Genomic DNA, 15038 nt, shown 5'->3' with positions numbered 1-15038 from the left:
AAACTGGTGTTATATGTGACCAGAATGGAGTACTGGTCAGAATATGTGCCACTGCATTCTGGACCCGTTGTAACTTCCAGAGCAGACCCAAGGGCAGACCAGCATAGAGTGAGTTGCAGTAGTCCAACCTGGAGGTGACCGTTGCATTCGTCTCCGTAGCTATGTCGTGGGCTGAGAGGTAAGGAGCAAGTTGCCTAATCTGATGAAGATGGAAGAATGCAGACTTGGCAACTGCTGTGACCTGGGCTCCATTGACAAGGAGACATCCAGGACCATCTTCAAACTCCTTGCCATTGGCATAAGTGTCAGCAGTGCCCCATCAAGGGGCGGGAGTTGGATCTCTGAACCTGTCAGCCCACATCCCAGGTAAAGGACCTCCATCTTCATGGTATTCAGTTTCAGTCTGCTCTGTTTCAACCAGCCAGTCACAGCCTCCAAAGCCCTGGCTGGCTGTCCATCTTGCATAAGAGTCCATTCTGTAATGGAGTACCAAAGTCGATATACCTGTCCATGTGGCTGCTCTACAGATATCCAGAACTGAAAAGCAGCCATGGTGGCTGCACTTGAGTGGCTGTAATCCCATCAGAAGATTTAAGCCCTTAAGAGATGTAAGCTAAAACGATGCATGGGAGGTTAAATTGACTGTGCTATGAGGTCTGAAAACCAATGTGGAGCCAGGAAGATCACTGCTCACTCTCACGAGGTTGTGCAGTGCTTTGGAGATCAGTCGGATTGGAGGAAAAGCATAAAGTAGTCCAGGCAGCCACCTGGATAGGAGAGTATCTGTCTTCTCTGTTTGTATACAGTCATCGCAAGAGAAGAAACACTTTGTCTTTGCACTGAGGGGAGAGGTAAATAAGCCTACACAGGGTTGACCAAAGTGAGTCATTTCTTCAAAAAGAATTTGGGACAGGGACCACTCCTCTTGATCCAGGCAAGACCAACTAAGCCAATCAGCCAGCATGTTGGAGGCACCCTTGATGCCCTGTACTCAGAGGGATGCTAGATGCCTCTGTGAACATTTCATGATTGAAGCTGCTTCCTGCTGAAGTGTCCAAGATCACTGCTGATTGCTATGAGCCGTGGCCATGGTGTTGTCTGTCTGAATGCAACATGAAGGTGCTGAGATGTTTTCATGAAAAATTAAAGGCCAGGAAAGGGGAGTGGTATTATATATAAAAGAAGAGCTGCAGCCAAAGGTGATAATTAGAGATGGGGAAGCCAGATTTATAGCAGTGGAATGTATTTGGAATTTAAAGAAAGTGTTGGTGATTGGAATATATGCACCTAATGGAGCTAAAGAGTGCTTTTTTGAGGATTTAAAGAAGCAACTAGATGAACTTTCACATGATCAGATAATACTTGCAGGAGACTTCAATGGAGTTATGAATTTGGAACAGGATAAGAAATCAGTCACTACACAAAAGAAAAGAGGACTATTACCAAAGACTTTTTTTGGATTAATGCAACAGGAAGCGTTGGAAGATGTGTGGAGAACGCAGAATCCCACAAGCAGACAATATACCTTTTTCTCTGCAAGACATTCTACCTTATCGCGTATTGATATGATCTGGGCCTCAAAGGACTTAGTACTTTGGACTAAGGAAGCAGAAATAATGCCCATGGTAGGCTCAGATCATAACCCAATTATGTGGAAATTTGGAAAAAGAACTAAGAGAAAAGGATGGAGAATAAATGAGGATTTGTTGCAAGAGGGAGAAAATATGGAAATGTTGAGAAGGGAGACTAAATTCTTCATACAGTACAACATGAATCAAGAAGTACCAACCAACAAGGTATGGGACACGTATAAAGCAGTAATCAGAGGTGTATTAATGGACTTAAATGGAAGACTTCGAAGGAAAAAAGAGGAGAAGAGACAGGAGATTATGGAAAAAATAAAAGCCAAAGAAATACAGCTGAAGAAAAGACCAGGGAAAAAGAAAATATATCAGGATATCAAAATCCTTCAGGAGCAGTTGACGGCTATGAATAATAAAGAACTGGAATGGAATCTTAAAAGACTGAATCAAAAGTCGTTTGAAGGGGCGAATAAACCTGGGAAATTTTTGGCATGGCAATTGAAGAAAAGAAAGGAGAAAAGGATAATAAATAAAATATGTGATGACAATAAAGTACACTTGGAACAGGTCGCTATTAGCAGAGCCTTTTATAAATTTTACGCTAAATTGTATGATAAGAAAGAAGTGAATAAAGATGCGATAGCCGCATATCTGGAGAAAATGAAGCTTCCAGTAATTTCCAAAAAATTACAAAAAAAATTTTTGTACAAAAAATTATTTGGATGGCACGCATACCTATGGTATGATAAAGTAAAAGCAGTCTCTGTATCAGGCATCTGACGAAGAGAACTTGATTCTCGAAAGCTTATGCTAAAATAAAATTGGTTAGTCTTAAAGGTGCTACTGGACTCTTTTTGAAGGAGTAAGATAAAACACAGGTTATCAAAATGAATATTATTAGTAGTTTTAATGAAGAAGATAGATTAAGAGGAGTTTATTTATATGACAATTTATATGACAATCTATATGTGAAAGGAAGTGGAAATAGTGCTTAGAAGAATCTGAAAGTATATTATAATAAATAAATAAAATAAGTATGAAGGGAGTAGAGGGAAAGTGGATAGGGGGTTGGAAAACTGTTGGAAGTCAACAAAAAGGGGGGGGAAAGGGAGGGGGTTAGAATTAGAAAAAATTAAAGACTGTGATTATAATTGTTATTATATGTTTCTAATCCAATAAAAATTCGTCCAAGGCAGCACCAAAAAGCTTACGCTCAAGGAAAGGCCATGGATGTGGCATCCATTGTCCAGTTTTTTAGCCACAGATTCCTTCTTGCCGCCACAGTCGAGGCCATAGCCTTTGAGGAAAACTTCAGAGTTGAAACTGGCATTGGCTATGAATGCTGAGGCTCTCGCTGTCCTGGAGAGGTAGTCAGTAAGCTGCCGTGACAAATAGGGGGTTTCCCTCAGAAGGTTATGAAGCCACATAACGGAGGCTCTAGCCATGAGTGAGGAGGCTGAAGAGCTCTAACAGAGTAGGCCATGGCAGCCTGAGCTCTGTAGAGGGTTGCCCCACTTTTTAAAATCTGTGGAATCCATTAAGGAGCTTTCCCTCTTCTTAGGTCAGGTTACACCCGAGACCACATGGGCCACTGCAGGATCCACAGCAGGGATTCTGAGGAGGAGCGAGACCTTGGGAGGGAAGGAGTAGAGTTTCTTGGCATGCTTCATGTGGGACTGCCGTGCTGACTAGGCAGTTCAGCCCATTCCTCCTTGACCCCTTTGGTGAAAAGATGAGGAAAAGGGAAGGCTTGTAACGTGCCAAACACCTTAACGGCCCCATCTCCATCATCCTCATCTGGCTCTGGTTCCCCTTTCAAGATGGAGAACTGCAGAATGTTTAGAGCCCTGTAGAGTAAGGGCAGCAACTCATCGTGCCAGAACAGCCTATGAGCCTGAAAGGCCTGTTGAGGTGGGTCTTCCTCCCTCCCTCCCCCTCTGAACGCAGAGTGCTCTGTAGAGCATCTCCTCCAGCTGGGAAGGCCTCAGAGATTGATTCCAGGGAGCCGGGGGGGTGGGCAGGCTTTTCCGCACTGCCTTAATAGGCTGAGAGGTCTTCCTGGTAACTGGAAGCGGGCCTGCAAGAGAAGCCTGGGCCCCCAGTTTGGGAGGAGGGGGCACCTGAAGAGGCCCCTTTCTGCCCTGAGATTGCTCTCATTTCATCATTAAAGAAGTTGGTCAGCCACTCCTGAACATCTGGTGGGGCAGCAATGACTCTTTCCCTCTCTTCGGAGGGAAACAGGATTCTCCTGTCCACTCACCACCTCCTGATCTGTCTGGTGAGAGTTACAGGGGAAGTGGGCTGCTGGCGATATCTGCAGCAGAGAGCTACAGTTTCCCCACCAAAACTATCCTTGCAGCCAGACTGAGTGCCTTCAGTATCAGCCCACTGCTAGACAGTGTTGCTTTTAGCAGACAATTTGCTCCTCCATTTTTGTTTAGGCCAGTCATTAGGCACGACGGCTCCAAGGTCGCTTTCTAGTGCAGCGGCTGTCTCCTTTTCAGACGATTGAAAGATTGATATGTATGTGACAGAGCCATGGGGCTTCTGGCAATGAGTCACTACACAATAGCGATGGAGCAGAACAGATGGACACCATTTCTTTTTTCAAACTGGGACAGAGAAAAGGAAAAAAAAAACACACACTGAAGGGATGTTGGGAAAAAAAATGACCTAAGGAGCTCCGGAGTGGAAAAAGGGCCAAAAGGGAGTCAGAGCTCCAGCAGAGTCCCGCACCTGGAGTGAGGCAGAAAAAGAACTGGGGAAAGGACGGACCTTATGACCTGCCTCCAGGGACCATGGGAGAAGGGGCAGCCAAGCAGCAGGGTGCCCCCCTCTCCTCGAGTGAGAACGGAGCGGCCCTCCAGGAACACAGAGGCTGGCCATCCATGATTTAGCTACTCAGTGACTTAAAACTGTATTTAAGTGGAGGCCAACCAATGAATGCTCCGTCATAATACTCAGAGGTGTGAGGTGTTAAAATTTCCAGAAACATCTGGATCCAAACAATGCCAGAGACCAAACTGACAGACCATTTCTCGAATCTAGTTGGGGTGTCCTTAGGATATTTTATATAAAGGTAAATCCCAAAGAGATGAGACTGCTTTTGAATTTAATGAACATCTTGGTGGTCAACCATTTACACTGATACTAGATTTCTTCCCTCTTTTGAAAATTAAAAAAAAAATCAATAGAGCAATGATGTCTCAATAAATAATCCCTTTGGCTGCACCTGGTTAATGTCTGAAGAGGGAAGGAGAAGGATGGAGAGGGAAGCCAGAGCAAGCCCAAGCCCGCAACTTAACAAAGATTTCACCAAGCGAGCCAGTACTAAAGATAATTTATTACCTTACATGTAGGAGAGCGGTAGATGTGGTTTTCTCCAAGCAGCCACTTATCGATGTAACCTGCTGCGCCACCCGTACAATTGGGGTATTTTCCATCATCTCCTATCCCCCCAGGGCCCAGGTATCCTCTGCAGAGAGAACATAAAATAGTAATTGCAGCTGTCGAGTCCCCAGGCACTGGGACTGATTTTTTAAAATCTTTTGTCACTAGATAAGAGTGATATGGAAAGAATTTGGAAATGAATTAGTGAGTTTCTTTTCAAACCCCAGATAGCATTGACTACATGTGCACCATTAAATGCAATGATTTCTTTGATCTCAGAATGCCCCCAAAGCTCTGCTAATTCTTGCAACCACCTTTTTGTTCTTGTGGTTGTTGTGTCTTTGATCTTCCCCCCAGAACAGAATATAATTTTTAAAAATGCATTAGAATAATGCAAACTGAAATCATGTTTCTTTAATTGAGGTGTACCATCTGCCGCAAAATATCTACAAAACGTATTTCAGCTAATTCAAATGTTCGATATATGCCTTTGTTCTCCCTCATCTCTTGCAAACAATGGAAGATGGCATCACGGATGGAATAAAAAATCAGTTCTATTGTGTCAATATTTACTCCACAGATGCAACTCTAACCAAGCTACATTTTTTCATACACCAAATTCTTAGCCTTTTCTCAGCAAAGAGGATATAATAAAAAAGGCATCTGATGAATTTCAAACAAATCTTATTAAGCAGATTGGAATTATTATTGACCTGTAGGGTAAGTCCTGGGAAGGAAGGCTGCATGATATAGCCCGACCTTGTCAGATCTTGGAAACTAAGCAGGATCAGTGCTTGGATGGGCAAACGCCAAGGAAGACTCTGCCGCGGTTTCACCTTGAAAACCCCTTGCTGGGCTTACCATAAGTCAGTTGCAACTCTATGGCACATATGCACACACACACACACACAGGGTAGGTACCAGTTGTGAAACAGAAATATAATAATTTTACTTGGGCTAGCTAGGGGCATGCACTAAAAATCAGATTTTTAAAAAATCCAGGTATTCAGTATACCATATATATTTTTATTGTACCATATATTGGTATTCCCACTATGCAAGTCCCAAAATAGTATTTAGATTCAGGTTTTATTCAGAATTCTGAAAATATTCAGCCCCATTATTTTCTAAGGGGGAATCTTTCCAGGGAGCTGGAAAAACAGCTTTTAAAGCAAACTACCCCAAAATTGTGGGAACCTAGTCCTGCCTGTCCACTAAAGACACCCCCCCCCCAAGTTTAAATTTGACTGAGTCAAGGGCTCCAGTTCTATGGGCCCCTAAAGTAGTGCCCCTCAGCCACTCTACTTTATTTCCTATAGGGAAACCATTATTGAATGCTTTTTCCCGGGCAAAGATAGAAACCTAAAAAAGAGCTTTAGCCAAGCACACGAGAACGATCACACTGGCCAAGCCTCCCAAAGCAAACAGAACCAACAAAGCCCAAACAGAACCAACATCAAATCAGAGAATCACAGCACAAACAATGGCGAAGCAGAGAATCCCAGCAGAACTGAAGCAAGGGACACTGTTACAAGCCCAACAGAACCAGTGTCACTCACAGATGCCAGGCAGAACCTAGGGCCATTGCAAGCCCAATGAAACCAACATCAAACCATAGAGTTCCAGCACTTTTTAGCGGCTGATCGGGACCACTGGGTTGAATGAACAGGAAAAGAAAAGAGTTCCAGCACCCAAACCAATTGGCTACTTACCTTTACAAAATATAAAAGTCAAAGGGTTTTCAATTATAACACCAATCAGAATTTTAAAGTGCTACATACACCATTCAGTAATTACACCCAATTTAATTTATATATTGTCATTGTCAGGCTATGGAGAACAGGATACTGAAGACAGATCTCTGGCCCATTTGCAATAAGAGTTCAGTACTTGGTCAAATTGATTTTATTCAGAAATTAGTTCATTCTAATATACACTTCATGACCAACATCAGAAAGCGCAATGTGCTTATAATAAATAACAACGTACAGTGATCAATAATATTACAATACGTTCACATCCAACAAACAACAATATTCCATAAGCCATTGTAACAATATGAATGTCACTTTAGGGCAACTGGCCAAAGATTGGGAGTCCAAAGACTCTTAAATAGTCTCCCATGGTTTATTGTTAATCAGCAAATGAGAATTAGAAACCATGGTTCAAAGCAAGCTGGCAAACATGATATGTGCTGGCTGTGGTTTGTCACAATGTCTGACCTGACAAATCAAGCTATGGCCATCAGTAGAGAAATGGATAAAACAATCGCAACATCATTCACTTTCTGATTCAACCATATAGTTTCAGGTGGGTAGCCATGTTGGTCTGCAGTAAAATAGCAAGATTTTGCCTAACTCTCCAATTGAAAAAGAAAGTTGAGGAGAGGGGTCTCTAGCCAGGGATCTTCTGGGTTACACAAGACCTGTTCAAAACAAAGGGCTTTCAAGTACTTTTGAGAACCAGAGACTAGAACACTTTACCAGGTCACTGGATTGTAACCAGTGTTTGGGTTACTTGACAACTGCATATAAATTAATTTTCTGATTCAAAAGACAAGTTGTCTGCAGTCTTTTCATGAGTATTTTTTTTCAGTAGATGTCTGTGTCCTTTCTTGGTAGCTGGTCAGACCTTGGGGGGTGGGTATAGTATTTCAAGTTGTACCCCCTAAAAGATAAATCTGGACTCAGAAGGAGAATAGATATATATGTATGTGTTTTGTGTAGGTGTGTTGCAGTAGATCTGCATATGTTGTAGGGACAGTGTTGTGCCGTGGTGTTAGTGTTGGGAAATAACCCAGATTTAAATGCCCAGTCTGCTACAGAAGCTTGCTGGGTGAACCTGGGCCCGTCACACACACTCAGCCTAGCCTACCTCACAGGGGAAAAGATGGAGAAAGGGAGAACGTTGTAAGCCATGTTGGGTTCCCGTTGGGGAGAAAGATGGGGTATACATGAAGTAAATGAATAGATACATCAAGAATCCAGTGCAATATGTTTTTCTTTCCCCCCTCCCCAGAACATTTGTTCTGTGCCTGGAGAAGATTTGGAATCCTTTCCAAAGGTCTCTGAATTACTTAATTGTGTGCTAAGATGGGTTAATATCAGCATAACAATAGGAGTGCTCAGGTTAGAGCCATTTAGAAAAAAATGCCCCAAGTCTCCCCTTTGATATTTTATCTTTCAGGAATCTGGTGAGGTAGACGAGGTGTGTATGTGTGTGACTGGTTGAAAGTCACCCAACAAACTTCCATGGCAGAGTGGGGATTTGAACCTGAGTCTCCTAGATCCTAGTCTGATACTCTAACCACTATACCACATTGTTAGAAGCACCAATACCATTTTGCACTATTCACAAAGTGAATATTTATTTTTCATATTAAAACAAACCCCAATCCTTGTTTCTCATACAACTCTGCTGCAGTCCCTTCTCCAAACCTCCAGCCATGTCTGCTGATGGCTAGATCATTATTTTAAGCTAGTAACAAAGCCTGTTGTGAGAAAAAATACAACGGGCTCAAGAAAGGAGGGGGCGGGCAGGCAAGCATTCCCTCCTACTCTGTGACTAATCCCAGCGGGGTGAAGGGAGGGGCATTGCCTCCTGCTCTGCTCCTGGTCTCGGCCGAGTGAGGGGGTGGCGGTCATTGCAACCTGCTCTGCTCCTGAGGGGTGGGCATTGCCACCTGCTCCAGGCTGGGTGAAGGGGAGGCTGGCATTTTCTCCTGCTCTGCGCCTGATTCAGTCTGGGTGAAGGGCTGCATTGCTGCCTGCTCTGCAACTGTTCCCAATGGGGTGAGGGGGGGTATTGCTGCCAGCTCTGTGCCTGATTCCAGCAAGTTGAATGGGGAGCAGGCATTGCGACTTGTTCTGCTACTGATCCAGGCTGGGTGAAGGGGGGGGGGCATTGCCAGCTGCTCTATGGCTGAATGCAGCTGGGTGAAGGCAGAGGGACATTACCACCTGTTCCGTGCCTGATCCCAGCGGGGTGAAGGGGGGATGGGCATTGCCACCTGCTCCACTCCTGATCCTGGTTGGGAGAAGGGGAGCGGGCATTGCTGCCTGCTCCACATCTGATCTCGACAGGGTGAAGGGGGAGTGGGCATTTCCAACTGCTCTGCTCCTGGTCTTGGCCAGGTGAAGAGGGGTTGGACATTGCCTCCTGCTCCATGCCTGATCCCAGTGGGTGAAGGTGGGGGCAGGCATTGTCACTTGCTCCATGTCTGATCCCAGCCTGAAGGGGGTGGGCATTTGCCTCCTGCTCTTTGCCTGATTCTGTACAGGTCTGCATCTGATCCCAACTGGGTGAAGGTGGGCATTGCTGCTTGCTCCACACCTGATTCCAGTGGGTTGAAAGGGGAGTGGGCATTTCCACCTGCTCTGCTTGTGATCCTGGCTGGGTGAAGGGGGGAGCAGGCATTGCCTCCTGCTCCATGCCTCATCCCAGTCAGGTGATGGCGGGGGAGGCATTGCCACCTGCTCCGCTCCTGATCCCAGCTGGGTGAAGGTGGGTAGTGGCTATTGCCACCTGCTCTGCTGCTGTTCCCAGCTGGGTGAAAGCAGGAGGCAGGCATTGTTGCCTGTTCCGCGCCTGATCCTGTCCTGGGCTTCCCGCTGCAGCATGCTCTTGGAGGGACTGGCTGCGCCTCTTCTGGGCTTCTCTCTACAGCAGCGCCCTCTGGAGGTGCATCAGGGTAGGAAGTAGGTTGTCTGGAACATAGTTAGCCTTTTATATAGTAGGATGATAAAACAGCAAGACATGTAGTTTATGACAGTGTTGCCTTGTAAGGGCCTATCTGAAGGATTCATGTCCTGGGGTGCATTAAAAATTCTGAGAAACGTTTGCAGCTATAGTGGGGAACTGGACAAAATCTCTCCTTTCTTTCTGTTCTGTAAGCAGAGCTCTACATGCGCCAGAAGAAAAAAAGGGGCAATCTCCTTCCTTTTCCTGTCCCCACTACAGCCCCCCAGCCATTGCAGCTTTAAGTACCCCATAGTCCCTAAGGCAGTGCAAGATCTCAGACCATCAAGGCTTTCTGATGGCGGATCTCAGGATCCAAGCCATGGATGTCACCCACACTTCCTGTGGCTTGGGACGGGAAAGGCTGGTATATCACAGCAATTGTGAAAGCTGTACAAAATGTGTGGTGCTGCCCTCACGTGCCTTCTTCATTCCTGCACTTCTGTTCTTTTCTACCAAGTGGAGAGAAAAAGCTGCCCCATAATATTCTTTTCTCTCTCTTTCCTTAATATTGTAACAAAACTGTTATCCTGTGGTGTCAAAGTAGAGTTGCCCATCTTTTGTTTAAGGCGGTGGTTTGCTAGCAATCACAGATGATGGATAGACATTTCCTCAGTTGGTTAAGAGATGGGTCCTTATTAGGCAATCTACTTGCAGGATGTAGTGTAAGTGTGTGTGGTATGTGCTGTCAAATCGCCTCTGACCTTTGGCGACCCTATGAAGGAAAGACCTCCAAAACGTCCTCTCATTAACAGACTTGATCAGATCCTGCAGACTGGAGGACGTGGCTTCGATTGAGTCAAGCCATCTTGTTTTAGGTCTTCCTCTTTTCCTACTGCCTTCCACTTTTCCTAGCATTAGTGACTTTTCCAGAGAATCTTGTCTAAAAGACAGCAGTTGCATTATGAACTAGGATGGAGACAGACAGAACTGGAACTTTCTCGTTTCAGTCTGCGTAAGTTGGAAAGCAACCATATGGGCCCAAACGATTCATGATCCTGGAGATCTATAATCTGATTCCCTGGCACAACTCAGCTGGGAAAAGCAGCTTGTGAGAGACACCCCATTATAGATCAAGGCTGCAATCTTGGAAAGGAGGAGATTTACTCTTTCCCATATGACATTTCTCAAATCAAAATTGCCCTCAATTGCTTTAAGACCCTGATAGCAAAAAACACAGGTACTCTTAAACGTGCCTCTCTTTTTCCCTGCCAGGGTTTAAAGTAGCCTAATATGGCTAATTTCAGTTGTGAAACAACAGAGCAGCATAGAGCTACCTCCCCTTCATGAGCACTGCAGCCCTGATTCATACTGCCTCCCTTTGCGACTTTCTCTCCAGCTACATTACACATCAGATCTGTTCATAGTTCCCCAACATCACGTGTACTTTGGTTCTACTACTCTTAAGGATCATGATGCAGAATAAGAAGTTGTGGTGTCTGCGTTCAGAGTCTGCTTACTTCCAGCCAGTTTGGGGTAGTGGTTAGGAGCGGCAGGACTCTAATTTGGACAGCTGGGTTTGATTCCCCACTCCTCCGCTTGAAGCCAGCTGGGTGATTTTGGGTCAGTCACAGCTTCTCGGAGCTCTCTCAACCCTACCCTCCTCACAGGGCGATTGTTGTGGGGATAATGACATACTTTGTAAACCACTCTGAGAGGGTGTTAAGCTGTCCTGAAGGGTGGTATATAAACCAAATGTTGTTGTTGTTGTCATTGTCATCATCATCAATAATAATAGTAGTAGTATTAGTAATTTGAGAACAGCTGTCGCAAACTCCTGTACATCTTCAGTGCTCTCCTCAGTACAAGGTAAGAGGCACAACCTTAGAATATCCAGGCCCCGGAAGAACTGAGATTAGCCACCAGTCCCTATTTTGGAATAATCTATTCTTCATGTATATATGTATATAAATTGAATATTATTATTATTATTATTATTATTATTATTATTATTATTATTATTATTATTATGTAACTGATTCTTTTGCAGATGTTTACTTAGGAAATTTCCTTTTAGTGAGTTAGTGAAAGAGCACCTTAGAAATTATTTTTTTTATTTGCAAAAATCTTACAGGACCGCGCACTATACTGTGGTAAGAAATCTCTCGTTCACACCCATTTACCTGGGGCATCCCGGCACAGGAAGCAGGAGTGTCAGACAGAGCCACAGGGTCTCCAGGGCAGCCATGATAATCCACTCTGGCCAGTAGAGAATAACGTCTCTGATTGCAGCCCACCAATTACCAAACTTCAAAGAGAAGGAAATTCACACAGTCAAAAAAAAACACACACCTCAGGAGAATATGTCTGGCCGTTTCAGGAAGCATTTGTGCTAGAAACATAGTACGCTTTATCCCTCCCCCCACTATAAGCTCATAAGAAATGGGTCTCTTAACTAGTGGACAGTGAAAGAAGCCATTAGGATCTGCCAGCCAGTTCCTGTGGTTTCGCTTGAGAGATTCCCCTCCACCCCCAGCTGAAGGCAATCCTCCACTGTTTTCTTTGATGGAAAGCAAGTGCAGCTTTTAGGTACCTCATCATTTGCTGTCAAGCCTAGGGAGGAGATTGGGTGAGCAATTTTTTTTAATGCACAGGATGCTAGCCCTATTGTTTATGTCCGAAAGTGCATACAGAACCCATGAAACAACAGAAGATGCTTATTTGTCTCTCTCGGGGCTTTATTTCTGGGAAAAGAGGTGGTGGAACTCAGTGGGTTGCCCTCGGAGAAAATGGTCACATGGGCTGGTGGCCCCGCCCCCTGATCTCCAGGCAGAGGGGAGTTGAGATTGCCCTCAGATGCATCTGACGAAGAGAGCTGTGGTTCTCAAAAGCTTATGCTACAATAAAGTTAGTTAGTCTTAAAGGTGCTACTGGACTCTTTTCTTTTTAGATTTGTACCTATGGTTCCAAATTTTTTACGGCTGATGTTGACAGTACAATCAAGAACAGCACACTCTGTCTGATCAAAGAAACACCGGTCAAGGGCAGGAAAGATAAAATCTATGCATCATTTTGAAGCACTGCCTGAGTGCCTGTTGCCCTCTCTAATGCAAACATATATTTAGTCAGTTATTAAAAGACAGTTATCCAGCAGCCTGTAAAAGGGTCTATTGAGTCCATGTGGACTGCTGGGTAATTACCTACTTAGCTCATCATTATTTATCATTATTAGCAGATCATTATCACTATGAGAAGATACTAGGCTGTGGTCTATAAATATGCATCGAAACCAAATTTAAAACAGAATCATACAAGTCAGAGATAAGAGGAAATGGATGGGGGACAGGAAGGGGGAAGAGAGCAGCGAGGTCACCGAGTTCACTTCTCTGCCAGTGCAGGAACAGGCTTTGCAGTGCTTCCCCTAATTAACATCTTGCTCCTTTCAAACTGGAATCCAGTGGAAACCCGTTCCCTTTTCTGAGCCTGAACCCTTTCCCAGTAGTTTTAGTAGCACCTTCTCCCACAATAGAATCACTGTTTTCGAATTTGCCTTGTCTTTAAACACGGTAACAAGTCATGACGACCTGTCAGTCATGCCCTTCCCCTCATACTTCAGACTGTCTACTTTTCAAAATCCATTTCAAAATTGAGTAAGTACATTTAGATAAATAAATATCCTTTCTCTCAAAGTTTTTTGTTGTTGCAAAAACAGCCAGAAAACTATTCTGGGAATTGGGGATTGAGCCACTGAGTGTAGACACAGGTGCTAACCAATAAGTTCCCCCTTAGCTATCTTCCCCCCAGTTTGAAATGAAGAGCACTGAAAACATGTTGAGCCATTTTTGGGAATTGTCCAATGGAAAGAATAGAGTGCATTTGTATTTAAACTAGCGAGGACATTTCCAAACCCTGTAACACGTCACATCAGTCTTCGCCTTGAGAAGGACAAGTCCCAACATTAAGAAGCTTGCGGTGAAGGTCAAACTACATGTCACATGCAAGTGCACACAAGAAGAGGCCAAGGGCTGCTTTCCCAGAGGCTTCAGAAGAAAGAATCGCAAGACAGAAACGGCACGTGTGTCCACGCGTAAACACTTTCCCTAATAGTGACTTTGCTCCAAATCACTCTCCCCTCATCGTGAATTCCAAAGGCACGTTTGGAGAAGTTTGGAACACCAGAATGGTAAATCACTGGAAGGGGGGAAACTTGGCAGAACAGCAGTAAGGGGCAGAGAAAGGATGAAAAAACACAACCAGTGTCAGTCATCAGGCATGTGTTTGTGTCAGGGCTTTTTTTCTGGGAAAAGAGGTGGTGGAACTCAGTGGGTTGCCCTTGGAGAAAATCATCACATGGCTGGTGGCCCCACCCCCTGATCTCCAGACAGAGGGGAGTTGAGATTGCCCTCCGTGCCACTGGAGCGGCGCAGAGGGCAATCTACACTCCCCTCTGTCTGGAGATCAGGGGGCGGGGCCACCGGCCATGTGACCATTTTCCAGAGGTTCCGGAACTCCGTTCCCCCGCGTTCCTGCTGAAAAAAAGCCCTGGTTTGTGTGTGTATAAAGCATGGTGCAATCCTCCTGATGCACTCATAATCTGAGATTGTCTCTTTTATTATTTCTCACATCCTTTTAACATGCAAAGTAACTCACCTCTAGAACTAACAAAAAGTTGATACGCATCTTATAACTGTCTCACAGTAATGGTAATTAGATTATAATTCCAAAGAAGCAGCTGCATTTGTCTTTTGCAGCAAAATTAAACAGGAGTCCAGTGGCACCTGAAATGCTAGCACAGAATGTATTCCAGCATGAGCTTTGTGAGTCATGGCTCACTTCATCAGATGCATGCTTTTATGCATCTAAAATATTCATTCCGGCACAAACTCTCGTAAACCAGAGCTCACTCAGTCAGATGCATGCATAAAATCAAAATAATGTGCCATGGAAATCTAAACTATGCCACATAAAGACAATCCTAAGAAGCAGTCACATTAGGTGTTATGTGGAAAGGGGCTGTGTAATGATTTCAAGAAATCGGTGCCTGTGTCTTTAAATGTTTGGTGAGATAGGTGAAGAGTGGGGGGGGTGAAAGAGAGAGATGAGTGAGTGATATGATTGGTTGATGACAGAGAGTGGGCGGAGTGAAGGCAGTTTTCAGTTACTGAGGGAGAGAAAAGGATTCAGTTAGGGCAAGAGAGGCGAGCTGTGAGCAGCCTGAGGGTGTTCATGTATTTGTGAGGGAAAGGCAACCTGAGGGGAAGCCTGAACTGAGTGTGTCTGGGAGACTATATTCACTCTATTTGAAGCAGGCAAACTGTGTGTGCGCCTGAGAGAGAAAGGATGGAGAGTGAAAAGAAAACAGGCTGTCTGTGTGCTGTCTGAGGAGTT

General features: G+C 44.5%; 1 protein-coding gene across 1 annotated transcript in view; it reads right to left on the bottom strand.

Moving 5' to 3' along the window:
• LOC129332906 (heparan-alpha-glucosaminide N-acetyltransferase-like) overlaps positions 1–15038 on the bottom strand; it is a 365907-nt gene that overhangs the window by 84308 nt on the left and 266561 nt on the right. The window contains exons 12-13 of the mRNA XM_054984210.1: positions 11834–11958; positions 4932–5058 (exon numbers count right to left, since the gene is read on the bottom strand). Of these exons, the coding sequence (XP_054840185.1) occupies positions 4932–5058; positions 11834–11958 (252 nt within the window). The remainder of the gene's footprint in view (positions 1–4931; positions 5059–11833; positions 11959–15038) is intronic.

The sequence above is a fragment of the Eublepharis macularius genome, chromosome 6, assembly GCF_028583425.1.
Source record: "Eublepharis macularius isolate TG4126 chromosome 6, MPM_Emac_v1.0, whole genome shotgun sequence".
Taxonomy (NCBI): Eukaryota; Metazoa; Chordata; class Lepidosauria; order Squamata; family Eublepharidae; genus Eublepharis; species Eublepharis macularius.
This window is presented reverse-complemented; position numbering and strand designations above follow the sequence as displayed.